Genomic DNA, 15,580 nt, shown 5'->3' with positions numbered 1-15,580 from the left:
AAAAAATGTACATGGTGAGAGTATAAATGAAAAGGTTGAAAGCAAAGCCCTGATGCTTAACTTTGGGTCTGCTCGAGTTTGAGAGTGAATTATCTGCATTTGATTTTTTGTGGAACAGTCGAGAGTAAATGCACGAGAGCAGAGGTCAGCAAACTTTGGCCTACAGGCCAGATCTGGCCCACCAACTGTTTTTGTTTGAACTGCTCTCTAGAATTGACTTTTAGAATTTTTAATGGTTGGGGGAAAAAATCAAAAGAAAAATAATATTTTGTGACACATGAAAAAATATGGAATTCAGACTTCACTGTTCATAAATAAAGTTTTCTTAGGACACATTCGTGCTCACTCATTTTCTTATTGTCTATGGCTGCTTTTGTGCTACAGATGCACAGTTGAGAAGTTGAGGGACCATATGGCCTGTAAAGTCTAAAATGTATACTGTCTGGCTCTTTACAGAATAAGTTTGTTGACCCCTGCACTAGGGCATGATTCACCACAAAAGTATGTGGATCCATATAGCTAAGATACCTCTCGCATATATCCAGAGTTTCTTTACCTTATTACCTTATCTGTTTGGACCACGGATGAAAATGTAGAAGTAAGCAAAGAAGAGGCTTTGGTAAAGCTCTGATGCTTTTATTCCTGAGAAGATTTTTTTTTTTTCAGTTTCTCGAATTTATTGTTCTGTCCCTCTCTTTGTCTCTCTTTGTACCAATACCATATTGTTTTGATCTCTTTAGTTTTATCATAATTTCAGTTCATGTTATACAGTCATCTTTTAAAACATCAACTTTATCGAGGTCTAATTTACATACACTAAAAAGTATATGGTTCACCAATACCAATCAATCTATACACTAATGTAACAACCCCAGAATTAATATACAGAAGTACTTCTTTTCAGGTAATCCTCTCTGCTTCCCAACCCCAAGCAACCACTGATTTGCTTTTTGGTACTACTGATTCATTTTGGAATCACACAATACGCATTCTTTTGTGTGAAGGTTTTTATTCCACATTTGAAGAAGATTCATCCCTGTTGTGGCACTGTTCGCTCCTTTTTATCAATGAGCAGTACACCATCGTATGGCATAACAGTGTGTTTATCCAGTCATCTGTGTAGAGGCGTTTCTGTCATTTCCATTATAAAGATGCTCTAAATAGGTACAGGACTTTATGTGGGCATAGTCTTCATTTCTCTTAGGTAAATGCCTTGGATGCACATAGCTTGATCACATGGTAAGTGCATGTTTAACTAAATAAGACACTGCCTGAGAAGATTTCTTAAGTCTACTCCTTTTTTCCTAATAAAAATCTCCTTTCTTTCATTCATAGATTATACAGATTTATTGTAATAAACTAAAAATTATGATATTTTTAATAGCTACACTATACTTTATAGATGTGTTATATCACTTAAATATTGTGAGGCAGTTATGCAGCTTATAATTTCAGGATCTGCAAGCAACACTGCTACAAACATCTTTGTACATAAAACTTTTTTGTATTTAGGTTTTCTTTTTAGGATTGATTTTCAAAGTTAGGGAGATGGGCTCAAGATGTACGAACCTGTATATATGATGCCAAATTGCTTTCCTAAGAAAGGATTGTAACTTTAGAATGTGTTTTTGTGTTTGTTGGAGGTAGTTTCCTTCTTAGAGCTTATTTACTCTTACAAGTCTACCACACTCATCTGAGGCTACAGATTACTACAAATTAAAAGCAACCTAATTAGAAAGGTCAGAAGGGATACTGTATGTTCAAGTCAAGTGATATTTAACCTGACAAGGCAGGAGGCTGAAATACTAACAGAAGCATACAAGAAACACAAAACATTGAGCACCCCAAGAGTCTCAGGAAGTATCAGTTCTTTCTCGAGTAGTATGTAATGATCTTAATAGTAACTAGTTATTTGTTTAGCACTTTTTATTAATTGCTCACAAAACACTTTTGGATACATTATCTAGTTTGATCTTCACAACAGATAAGTAAGATTTAGAGGTTGGACAACGGGCAAAAGTTAAAACTCGAACTCTCATATTCTGAATTAAAATCACATACTCTTTGTACTCTACCACATTATCTTAGATATAAAATTTGTCCATTATTCTTTCTTCAGGATTGCAGAATAATGAATCCATTTTAGAACTATTTCCATCCTAAATAATAAGAATCTTATGTTTTTGGCCCTAGTGGAATAATTCTTAATAAGGACAGTCTGTCCTCAGAGGATACAGGTAAATAAGATGTCACATGGGAGATTTTTTTTTTAATGACTGTAATTGGTGTCATCTTTGTATGTTGAGCCCAGATTTCAGGGCTTAATATCATTTAGTGTGTGTTCATAAATTGAATTATGAACTCAGAATTATATGGCTGCATTGTCAAGTTGGTAGGATTTAAATTTGAAGCATTCTTAAGAAATTAGAACACCTCTTTAGGTGATTGAAAGTATCAATACATGATTCCTGATAACATGTCAGCAGTATCTCAAAGCTTTCAAAGGATTGGCCATTAGGTTTGGGAAGCAGTTGATGCTTGGAAGAAGTTGAGGCTGTAATGGGATGGGAAATCTAGAAAATACAAGGTCTATAAAATGTAAGGTTTAAAGAAAGTGAAATCACAAATGTAAATCATCTTAAGAAAAAGAATATAAAGGACATCGAGTCTAGGGCAATATGGAGACCCTAGGAATTATTTAAATAGAAAAATAAAATGGACGCTGCCCAAATTTAGGAAATTTTAAAGAAACAAGGGAAATCAAAGATGGTTTGAGCAGACCATACTAGACATTAGAATGAATTGTGTCATGTGAGATGTAGAACTTTGATTGCGTGACTGAGAAGTGTAGGACACATTTGGACTAAGATTCCTTTACTTAATCAGATAATTGGGGGCCCCTCCAAACTATATATGTATTTAAGGATGTGCAGTTGTTCCTCAGTATCTGCAGGGTATTGGTTCCAGGTGCCTCCCCAGCCCAATACCAAAATCTGAGGATGTTCACGTTCCTTGTATAAAATGGTGTAGCATTTGCATATAACCTGTGTGCATACTAGGGTATACTTTAAATCATTTCTAGATTACTTATAATACCTAATACAATGTAAATGCTTTGTAAATAGTTGTAAATACAATGTCAGTGCTATGTATTGATAAATAATTACCAGCCCTCAGGGAATTTAATTCCCTGCTTTTTGGAACTTTCTGGAATTTTTTTTTTTAATACTTTTGATCCCTGATTGGTGAAACCTGCCAATGTGGAACTCATGGATATAGAGGGCCAACTGTATAATGTTGTGTGATAAACGAGTATTTTGATCTCAAACTGAGTTTTGTTTTATATCACTAGGTGTCATGATGGTATGGCTAGAGATATTTTTTATAGTAGGTATTGGTTGTACATGTAAATTGGTTCATCTACATATGTTATCAAACTCATAATAAAATTTTTGCTTTACATGGGCCTATGTGTTTTGAAGAAATTGAGAGGAAAAACTAGTCCTTTGTACTTATGCACATACTTAGCATTTCTGGTGCTCTTAATTCCTTCCTGATTTGAGTTTCCATCTGGTACCCTTTTCCTTTAGCCTAAGAATTTTTTTAAGGGATTTTCTGAGGTGGAAGTCTGTTTAACATTTTATTTTCCTTTTATCTAAAAATGTCTTTTAGCCTTTATTCTTGAAGGAGATTTCCATCAGATAAAAATTCTAGGTTAGCGTTTTTCTTCTTTCAGCCCTCTAAAGTCTGTCCTTTTTATTCTGGTCCCCATTGTTTCTAGTGCAAAGTCAGTGGTCACTCATCATTTTTCCCCTTTTTGTAATGTTTTTCCTCTCGCTGCTCTCAGGATTTTCTCTTTGATTTTCAGCACTTTTATTATGATGTGCGTAGATGTGGGGTCTCGTTTTTGTTTTTCCTGTTTATCTTGCCTGGGGTTTGCTGAGCATCTTTTTTTTGCGGTACGCGGGCCTCTCACTGTTCCGGCCTCCCGTTGCAGAGCACAGGCTCCGGACGCGCAGGCTCAGCGGCCATGGCTCATGGGCCTAGCCGCTCCGCGGCATGTGGGATCTTCCCGGACCGGGGCACGAACCCGTGTCCCTTGCATCGGCAGGCGGACTCTCAACCACTGCGCCACCAGGGAAGCCCCTCACTGAGCATCTTGAATCCGTAGATTTTGCTTTCATAAAGTTTAGGGGAATTTCTGGCCCTTGTTTTTATTAATTGATTGCGACGTTGGGTCTTCGTTGCTGCGCGCTGGCTTTCTCTAGTTGCATCAAGCGGGAGCTACTCTTTGTTGCGTTGGCAGGCTTCTCATTGCGGTGGCTTCTCTTGTTGCGGAGCACAGGCTCTAGGCACGCGGGCTTCGGTAGTTATGGCTCGCAGACTCTAGAGCGCAGTCTAAGGAGCTGTGGCGCACGGGCTTAATTGCTCCGCGGCATTTGGGATCTTCCCAGACCAGGGATCGAACCCTTGTCTCTTGCATTGGCAGGCAGATTCCCAACCACTGCACCACCATGGAAGTCCTGTGTTATTTGTAGATTTTTTTGATGACAGCCATTCTGATAGTTGTGAGGTGATATCTCTGTTGTTTTGATTTGCATTTTTCTAATAATTAGTGATGTTGAGCATCTTTTCATGTGCCTGTTAGACATCTGTATTTCTTCTCAGGAAAAATGTCTATTCTGGTCTTCTGCCCATTTTTTGATTGGGGTGTGTGTTTTTTTTGGCTGGGGGTGGGTTTTTTTTTTTTAATTGAGTTGTATTGGCTGTTTATTTTGGATATTAACCCCTTGTTAGTCATATCATTTGCAATTATTTTCTCCCATTCTGTTGGTTGTCTTTTCAGTTTATTGATGATTTCTTTTGCTATGCAAAAGCTTTTAAGTTTAATTAGGTCCCGTTTGTTTATTTTTGCTTTTACTTTGTCTTAGGAGACAGATCCAAAAAATATTGCTGCGATTTATGTCAGAAGTGTTCTGCCTCTGTTCTCTTCCAAGAGTTTTATGATTTCAAGTCTTACATTTAGGTCTTTAATCCATTTTGAGCTTTTTTTTTTTAATATGGCATGAGATAATGTTCTAATCTCATTGTTTTATAATACATGTAGCTGTCCAGTTTTCCCAGCACCACTTGCTGAAGAGACTGTCTTCTTTCCATGTATACTCTTGCCTCCTTTGTTATATAGATTAATTGACCGTAAGTGCATGGGTTTATTTATGGGCTCTCTTCTGTTCCATTGATATATGTGTTTGTGCCATTTCCATGCTGTTTTGATTATTGTAGGGAAACGAATTATTCTTAAGGAAACCTCTGAATATTATAATTACTCTCACAGCAGATTATATGTTGCTTTGAGGTAGAACTGGATCACCACTTTAAAAAATTTTTTTTATCATTGTTATAAGATCCACAAATAATGAAATTCTGAGAAATTTTGAGAAATCTTAAAGAAGTAGTGCAAAGTAATAATTTTGTAATAGGAATTACAGCATTTTTTTTTAAAAGAAGATAACTGGGGATTTCCCTGGAGGTCCAGTGGTTAAGACTCCACGCTTCCACGGCAGGGAGCAGGTATCCAATCCCTAGTCCGGGAACTAAGATCCCGCGTGCGGCGCAGCATGGCCAAAAAAAAAAAGGTAACTGTATTTTAGTACGTGAGCTCACTTCTTTTCTTTTGCGCAGGAAACTAGTAGGGGTTTCTTTTGGCACACAGAATAATCCAGGAACCGTTGACCCCAGGTTTCCCACAAATTTTAGTGTAGATTACTGTGGTGCTCTATTTAGGAAAACCTGTCTTTATAGAGAAATGGATTCTTGTCCATCTCAGCTCATGCTGTAACATCAGTAATAGCAGCAGTGTAATATAAAAATAGTTGATGCAGTCTGTTGTTCAAATTTTTCTTTCTACTAATGTTTCTTTTTGTTATTTAACAGGTTTGATCTGTGGATGAAATGAATCATGATTTTCAAGCTCTTGCATTAGAATCTCGGGGAATGGGAGAGGTAAATATTTATGAATACTAAGAATGTATACCTCACTTCGATTATTTAAGCCATTGAGACTTGTTTTTTAACCATAAATCTCCTTGAAAATAGTGGTTATATCTTCCAAATGATGTGGGCTTTTAAAATCTGTGGTTGTGGGATTTTTAGCTTTTTTTTTTTAACTTTTAGCGGTAATTTTAGTGAGGTTATTTGTGTCTAGTTGATTTGATTGACCTGATAATGTCTTCTATTTTGGTAATGGACCATAATTACTTTGATCAGAAAAGAGCCTTCCTTGATCTTTGTCCTGCTGTTTTATATATGTATGCTATGTTTGCTTTAGCCACACTTAATTGTTCACTGTTCTTTCTTACAAAAATTTCTCCTTGTTCATTGTTTGCTTAATAAACTTCTAATCCTCTGCAGGACTCTACTGAAAAAGACTCTTTATTGTCCCATTGATATCTGCAGTAAAATTAATTCTTCATCTGACTTCTCATGGATCTTTGTACATACTTTTATTATGTTACTGGTTACAGTTTATTTGTTTTATATTAGTCTCCTCTGTAGATTGTTAGCTTTGAATGACTAGGGCACAGTGGGCACTCTAAAATTTTGGCTTTTATCAGTCCTGTTAATCTGTGATTTTCATTGGGGCATCCCATTTAACCTCACCATTACATAATTTAAGACATCAAAACTACTTAGTTTTCCATATACCTAATGAATATTTAGAAAACTTTAATTGATTATGAAAACCTTGCGGTCACATTTTGTTTTGTCATGTTCTGTAGTACTAACATAGTGTGGACTTTGATAATAGAAAATAACCGTGAACAGACCTAAGATGTGTAATTAACCGCTTGCTCCTGGAGATTATTTTACTTTGGTAGACCTTCATGAGACTCACTCCATCCAATGCTGTGCTCTTCAGATGCAGAAAAAGAGTCCAGTCACTCTTCTGGGCCACAAGAGGGCACCCTGCAGCTAGCTAACCCTCCCCTTCTTCAGAACAGCGTTTTCCAAAGAGTTTGTCATTTTCAGAGGACTGATTTAAGGGTGAGTTAAGGTGCTTAAGCATAAGTATTGCCAAAGTAAACTTGTTAGTCCAGCGCTTAAGGTAAAACTCTGGGCCCTAAGAAAATTTGAGAGAGGGAATAATTTTTTAGTTAAAAAAGAACCTTGTAGCTTCACTGCGGTGCAGTGGCGGCTTAGGCATTATTTACACTATGGGTGAATAAAGAGAAGCAGTTGAAAAGGGCTTTTGTTTTTTTCCCTGTTACTTGTTTTCTTTGGTCTTTAGAAAGCAGAATAACATATCTTAAAAGCAGGTTTGAACAGTGCTTCAGCCTAGTCTGTGACAAACTTGAACTTGATTTTCTTAAAGACCAGATAAAGTCACACCCTTACCTTGATTCTGTTTAGACCCCACGACGCTTTACTTTGCAGATCTACACTGTGTATGTATTTACAAATTGGCTCTTTTTTTCCCCTCCCTTTTTAAGTAGTATTTGATAAACCCAAAGACATGTTGGCAGTTTAAAAAAAAAATGTCGTGATCAGAAACAGTAGTTGAGAGAGTTTAGGTATTTGGGGGGTGGAGGGAGGGGTATTTGAGGTTTTTGGAGAAGAGAGGCTGGTTTTAATAGCATGTTAAATGATCCAAGCTTAAATCTAGGCTTTTCTTAATGGGAATGTCAGATATGCAGAGTAAAAATGGCTAGGGTTAGGCTGTCTGGTTTTTTGGCAGGTAGCAGCAGGTCAGTGCTTCTGTGACCTTCATCTATTAAAAATGTATTTTTAAATAAGCTGTTACTCACTAATTAAATTTTTTTCTTAACAGTTTACCAACTAATTCTGTTACCTCTAAGAGATAGCTAAGAAACCTGTTGAGGTTTCTGTCTCTGGGTTCTCTCTCCCACAAGCCTTTCTATCTTTCCTCATCTCGCAGGCAGCAGGGAACCTTCTGGGATTTCCTTCTTTGCCTGTCTCTCTCTCACCAGTCTTCTCCTCCTTTCCTGACAGGTGAGGTTTTTTGTTTTATCCCAGAATTCATTCATTTTAATAACCTAAAAGCAGCCTTGAGTTTCTGGCTCTTGAGTTTTCTAAAATTGCTTGTTTATTTTTTTTAATGCGACATCCTTTTCTTATATATTGCCCTATCTTGACTTTTTCTTTAAAGATAAAGCTTTACTTATTATGTCTTAAGTTGCTGTAAATCTATAATGTACAAAGCACTGCATTACATACAGGGTTATTTTCAAACGTACTGGGTTATGTAGATCATGATAGCTTTTACTGACTCATCATCAGAAGGGCGGTTTCTTCTAGTTGTTCATCCAGAGTAGGAACAGATTTGTATTCATCCATTCATAAACTCATCCTTTCCAATTTTTTCCGTAGCACATTTTTGTCAAAAGGCCTAACAGTTTGTGTTATGTCACATGGCTTAAAAAGAACAAAGCTAACCCATAGGCGGTTGAACTCAGCTTCATTAGTGTGGTGTTTTAAAACTATACTGCAGAGACACATACCTTTATTTTTATATATAAAAATTAAACAGGAACTTTGTGTGTGTGTGTGTGTGTGTGTGTGTGTGTGTGTGTGTGTGTGTGTGTGTATGGAAAAAGAGGCTCCTGCCTGAAATTCTTTAGGGAACCCAGAATTTAACTTTAAATCACTGAGTTAATGTGTTTTGGGGGAGTATTTTCATAGCTTAGTATGATAAAGTTCCCTCCTTTCTTTTCTGACACAGTACTATTTAAAGAAAACATTAGAGAAAATTTATGTACTAAGATCCCAGGTAGTACTGGAGAGAAGAGTAAGGAGACTTCTGTTTTCTCTCAGATCTATCATTAGTACTATGTATTTCTCTCAGATCTATCACTAGTGCTATATCACTAGTGACAAAGACTGACTTCTTTGAAGGTAGTAATAAGAATAGCTTTTTGTATGAATCACATATACCTCCCAAATGCTCTAGCTCTGATCTGAGCTGTTAGGGATAACTGGAATGGAAATCAGCTGTTTTAAATAGCTGATTATCGCCAATGTCTATAAATCCCTATATTAGACATTCTATCATAAACTTTATCCACTCTAATGAATTCCCACATTATATAGTCTGAATATCCTGATAACATCTTGAACTGTTTTATTTTTTTCATTATGGCTAGTCGTGGCCTAATAACTGAATATTTTTAGAAATATTGATGAGTTAGACTATGATTGGAAAGAACCATCTTCTGTGGTAGTTAAGTGTAAAGAAAATGGGCTTTAGAATTAAACAGTTATGGTTTCAGCTCCTAATGCTGCCACTTACTAGCTATATATGTAATCTTACATGTAATCTTGGATAGTTTATTTAACTTCTGATTCTGTTTCCTTATGCAAAATGTGACTTTATTAGGCAACTTTTTTATTGATGTAAGTAGTGTAGTTTCATGATCCCCCAGGATACTCAAATTTAAAAAGAAGGCAAACAGCTATAGACAAGATTTTTGTAATGAATACTCTTATAATCATTTAAAATAATCAGCCAATTAAATGTTGCTGGCCAGCATGTTACTCATGTTTTAGAATCTTAAAGGATTCATACTTTTCGTAGTGAAGATACGTAATATGTATGTTTGCCACGTGCTAGATGCTGTTCTAAGTAGTTTACTTATATTATTTCATTATTGCCTCATAGAAAACTCTATAACAGTAGCTTTATTATTATCCTTACTTTACAGATGAAGAAACTGAGGCTCAGAACAGTTATTTAACTGGCCCAATACCAAGTAACAGTGCTTGAACAGCAGTTTGAACTCTTGAGTGCCTTGACTGTTTACAGTACTGCTTCCCATTGGGAGTGATGACATCTAATAATATTTGCTGCTGATATTAAGGGATATTGGGAATGTAGAAGATTTGGGGAAGTAGTATGATTTGAAAACATTAAGTATTGATATCTTTCATCAACGGAAAAGATTAAAGTCTGGAAAAGCACCATTCTGGAGTTCTCTTGTGGCTGTTGTTCTACACACTTGGTTATTAGCATCTATGCCTGCCTATCTTTTATGAACTTCCATTGTAAATAGAGTCACCTTACATCCTAATTTGCCCAGACTGTCCAGATACGTGTTTTCGTGGCATAATTGTTAATAGCACTCCCTTTCTCAGAAGTGTCCCAGTTTAGATGTTACATGAACACTATAATGTAGACATAGAGCCTTCACGTTCTTTTAATTCTTAGGATTATATTAATTTGGTTGACTTGGTGATTTTACATAACAATTTTTTTTTTTTTTTTTTTTTGCGGTACGTGGGCCTCTCACTGCTGTGGCCTCTCCCGTTGCGGAGCACAGGCTCTGGACGCACAGGCCCAGCGGCCACGGCTCACGGGCCTAGCCGCTCCGCGGCACGTGGGATCTTCCCGGACCGGGGCACGAACCCGTGTCCCCTGCATCGGCAGGCGGACTCTCAACCACTGCGCCACCAGGGAAGCCCTTACATAACAATTTGTATTAGAAAAATCTGAAGTGTAAATGCACCTCATAGTATAAATTCTAGCAGGAATTTTAATAATTATTTTGCGGTAGTATACTATCGTGTTGACTGATTTCTTTGGAGATGGAAAAGGGCAAGCCATAAGTGCTTCTTGAAGGAAAGAACTAATAAACTGGTGGATAATGGAGGGATGAATTTGTACGTCCACCCAATCATTTCTGAGTTGGAATGATGGAGGAGTAGGTTGATAAGAAATACTGAGTTGCTTGACCTTGGTTTAGAGCTTTTGTGAATTAGGGAACTAATTTGAAACAGTATTGGATAATATGTTTTACAGATCTTCAAGATCTCTTAGCCCTTGTTTTTGTGCTCTCCCATTTCTACTATAGTAAAAGAGTCTCCAGGGGCAAAACACTACTTTTATTGCTATTCCAACCTTTGTACCACTTAATCTTTTCTTTTTTTTTTTAACTGTTCTATCCTGGATATCCTGAATTGTTGCCTCCCCCTATATTTAGTCCATTTTAACTTAATTCTTGGTCACAAGCCAGTAGTTTCTCTAAAAATATTTGAAATCAGTGTCTATACTGTCACAGCTGTTTCTAGAATGGTGATAAGGGCCTTTGTTAGGAAAAGTGTTAATTTTATTAACTACTAAATTGTTTGCCGGTCCGTGATAACTTATAAATGTTTGCAAAATGAAGAGACATTCATAGCCCAGTGCCTGGCAGAAAGTAAGCACACTGGGTAAGTGCTTGACATAGACTCCCCCCCGCCCCCAGTTTTACAGTTTGGGTGTCAAAGCAGTGATCTATGAACTACTACTGTACTGCATGGAATCTTATCCCAAAAGACTGGAATAGGCCCCTCAAAAAGATTCTATTATTTCTTTTACCTCAGAAGATTAGTTTGTTTCAGCCGCTTCTATGTCTGTAATAAATGCTTCTACTAAGTTGTTATAACTTCATTTCTGATTTCTTATTTGTTATCCTTATTTTGCTATTAAAACATTTTTCTTTATGAAGTGTGGGATAAAAGCATTATTTGCTCAGGAGCCATTTCCTTCTGCCTGAAATGGCTTATTTATACAGTACTTCAAAGGGATTAACTTGGGTTTTACTATGAATAAATGTTCAATTATTTAAATATATCAAGTGCAGTGTTTTAGTACTGTATTATCAGATTTACATTTTGTTTGAATATTTTCATGAAACTTTTATAGTGAGATTTTTAAAAATCGCAGCAACAGAGGTTGTATTTTACCAAGATCTTTATTAAAGCAGATTATTGTTTTAAATGTCTGTACTTTAGGGAATTCCCTGATGGTCCAGTGGTTAAGGCTCTGCCCTTCCACTGCAGGGGCACAAGTTAGATCCCTGGTCATGGAACTAGGATCCCTCAAGCCATGCAACGTGGCCAAAATAAGTAAATAAAATCTTTGAAAATAATAAAAATAAGTAAAGAAAATGTCTATAATACAAATCATTTGCAGCTCAGGAAGATCCTAACATGCAAAAAGTTTTCTTTCTTAAAATAGCAGTAAAATTAACAGTATTTAGTTTAGCAAAAGATCCTCGGGATATATGCCCAAATTGAATTTTCCCTCCTCCCTCTAAAGCTGCTTATCCTGTTTTTTTTTTTCTGTTTTGGTCAGTAGTATCATTTACCTCATTACCCACATTTTAAACTTTTATTCTTTTTATCAACCTCCCCTTATTTTTAAAAAATATTTATTTATTTGTTTGTTTATTTGGCTGTGTCGGGTCTTAGTTGCAGCATGCAGGATCTTCATTGCCGTGTGCAGGACTTTTTAGTTGCGGCATGCAAACTCTTAGTTGCGCCATGTGGGATCTAGTTCCCTGACCAGGGATCGAACCTAGGCCCCTTGCATTGGGATCTTGGAGCTGTAGCTGCTGGACCACCAGGGGAGTCCCAGACCTCCCCTTATTTTTATTCATATTCTGTTGACTCTCCTGAATGTTTCTGAAACCCATTTTATTTTCTCAGTTCTTTCTGCCAGTTGTTTCAGTTCTTGTCGTCTTGGCTTTGTTGTAATTCTCCTTAACGATTTCTTTGCCTCTAGTCTAGAATATCCATTATTCTTAGAACTTACAACTTGAATTGTTTTCTGAAACACAGTGTCACTCTTCTGCCATCCTCTCTTGAGTCCCTGTTGCTTCAATGTAATATACTATTGATATTTCTTTAGCGTGTCTTTGAGGTTCCTCATAGTCTGTCTAGATAGCTTTAACAACATCAGCTTCCACATCTGTTCCTCCATCTCACACCCTATTCTACAAACTGCATTTTCTCAAGTTGTGCCTCTGTTCATAATTTCTTGTGTCCTCCCCACCTTACATTCACACTTTAAACCCCCAACAGACATACAGTCTTATCTCTCAGACCCAAGTCAGGTTTCACCTAAGTTCATTTTATTATGGTTAGTTTATATTTGTGAGCTCTCTGAAGATAAGGTCACCAGGCCCTTAAGGAGGCAAACACAGGTAATTTAGTGTGATAAGTGTAGTAATAGAAGTATATACAGGTTTGATTATGAGGACCTAATTATGGGCTGAGAGGGATGGGTGTCTTACAAATGCTTATTTAAATGTCAAATGCATGTTTTAGAAACCAGTCTGTTCTTTTCAAACAAACATATCCTCAGTTTGCCTTCTCTGAGTGTCAGGAAAGGTAGAGGGGGAGACCTGGATGAACGTTAAAGTCTCATTAGGAATTGGCCAAATGTACATTTTGAATTATCATTGAATGCTTATATCAACACAATTTTTATATGCTTGTGTATGTTAACAGTATAGGATAGGGCACAGGGCTTTGACATTGTTACCTCAAAAAGTATTTAAGGGTCTTTTCTATGTGTCTCTTCTGCCATCCCATAGCTTCCTGATTTGGGATCAATAGATTGTTAGTATTGAGGACCTAGGAAGAATTGTGAAGTTCACCTCCATTGCATTGTGAAGTAAGAATGAAAATTTTCTATCATTGAAGCTGTAGGATAGTAGGTGATCCAAGGGCAATACTTGGAAGTAAAGGAAAAATTTTAATCATTTGTTTAGATATTTTTATTGTATTACTGTATTAAGAAATTTAGTAAGTCTTTTGAAAAAAATTATAAAAAATATCACATGACAGTAAAACGATTTGAAAAATGTAGAAAAGTCTGAAATCGACTTTTCAGGTCTAGAATTATTAGAGCCAGTATCTAAGCACAAGTGGGGAGTGATTGTTAACTGGACAAATTAAGAAATAGGTCATCTGAATTTTCATTAGCATTGAAAACTAACTTGTGCCTATTGGTGGTAAGTTTACTTTCCTCTATGTTTTAGCTCTTTGTAATTAGAATAAAATTTAAATACAATATTTTTTTCCATTCCAAATAGCTTTTGCCTACCAAAAAATTTTGGGAACCTGATGATTCAACAAAAGATGGACAAAAAGGCATATTTCTTGGAGATGATGAATGGAGAGAGACTGCATGGGGAACTTCTCGTAAGTTATTGGTGTATGTGTGAGAGTTCTGAATTTGTTGCATACTTGAATTTTCTTTTAACCCTGCCCCCCCAGACAGTATTTGGAGAAACTTTGCAATATCTGTGAGGATTTCATATATCCTTATAATGCACATTTTCTTATGTAAAGTAATTCATATCTAACAGTCCACTTATTGATTAGGAATGTTTGTCACAATAAGATTTTATTTGAGGTTAAACTGATTATAAAATTCTGAATTTCAGTTAAAATAGAGGACACATTAACCATAGGAATTTTTAAGCTTGAATTGTATTAATGGACAGTGACTGATTTATTTAATTGCAGCTCAGTCAAGCTTTATTAAACATCAGCCACACCCACAAAGGAAGTAAACCCCCTTAGTGAGGTAGAATTCCCAGAAAGGGAGCAGACTTTGAATGTTTTTGATATCCGTAAGTAGTGAAGAGAGACATAGGTCCAAGAAACTCTTAAGGGAAAAGGAACTGGGGTGTAAGGAGTATAACTCACAAGGGGTGACAGTATTTATTGGTAAATTAAAGAGCATAGTTATATTCTTAAAATAGTACTGATTATATTTTTAAATGTTTCTGACTAGTAAAATTTGAGATATACACATGGAACTTTGAACATGTATTTTACAAATAAGTTTTCTCTTTGTAACTAAGTTTAATGCAACTTACTAAAGCTATAGAAAATGATCAAAGTAGTATAAAAACAAATTTCTGGATGATAATTATCAACTTAACCTTATATTTTGGGTGTAAATTACCAGGTACTTTTTTATTCTCCAAATTATTAAAAAGATTTTTAAGTCCTATATAGTCTTAAATTTTGTTTTTAAGGGTAAAATAATTTTTTTTAAGTTAGGAAAAGCTGGAAAATTTTAGTGATTAATACTGTTTTATAGTCAAAACTGAAAAAGATTGAAAACTTTGCTAACTACTAAATTAGACTAAAATACTGGGAATTTTCTTTGGTTTCAAACAATATGTAATATAATATGCCAGGTTTGGAGAATACAAAGATAAATGAGATGTATGATCCCCATCCTCAAGGAATTTTTTTTTCTGGATTTGTATTAACCTATATAGATTGCACTCATAAGGGCTAGGCTACATTTTCCCACAAAAGGCACTTTCTTTGCTAAAATAATGTGCTTGAAAACTTGGTTGATAGGCGTGTTTGGTTTATTTTGAAAGTTGAATGGTTAATTGCTCTATTTACCAGAACCAAAATTTTTTAAAGCATTCCAAAGCAAAACATCTTGACCACAACATGGTAATGAGAGATATTTTCAAGATGGATGATAGGGAAATATCTTTGGTATGTTATATTTGGAGGACAACTAGTACCAGCAATAAAACATTTAAGCAACTGTTTATATATTCCTGATGTATCTTTTTAGCATCAAGTTTATAATTTTAGTTAATTCCTTGTACCACTCCCTCTTCCAACTTAACTTTTTTACTTGTACAGATAAAATTTTGAAGATAAGTATTAGTCTTTACCAGGAGAAATGAGAAAAATAGAAATGAATGGATTATTTTGTTTACTGAACAAACACTTATTGAATGCCAAGCATGTACAAATACGA

The 15,580-nt window shown here is 35.8% G+C and overlaps 1 protein-coding gene across 15 annotated transcripts in view; it reads left to right on the top strand.

Moving 5' to 3' along the window:
* Positions 1–15,580, top strand: part of PUM2 (pumilio RNA binding family member 2) — a 91,806-nt gene that overhangs the window by 15,057 nt on the left and 61,169 nt on the right. For 7 of the 15 annotated variants that reach the window (XM_082672206.1, XM_082672204.1, XM_082672213.1 and 4 more), the window contains exons 2-3: positions 5,935–6,003; positions 13,875–13,983. In XM_082672206.1, the coding sequence (XP_082528332.1) occupies positions 5,953–6,003; positions 13,875–13,983 (160 nt within the window). In that variant the 5' untranslated portion in view covers positions 5,935–5,952. Of the gene's footprint in view, positions 1–5,934; positions 6,004–6,939; positions 7,045–7,936; positions 8,011–13,874; positions 13,984–15,580 lie in introns of those variants that run through there. The other 8 variants (XM_082672209.1, XM_082672214.1, XM_082672208.1 and 5 more) reach the window with 4 other exon arrangements.

Source organism: Grampus griseus, assembly GCF_964374135.1.
Source record: "Grampus griseus genome assembly, chromosome: 15".
NCBI classification, from domain to species: Eukaryota; Metazoa; Chordata; class Mammalia; order Artiodactyla; family Delphinidae; genus Grampus; species Grampus griseus.
This window is presented reverse-complemented; position numbering and strand designations above follow the sequence as displayed.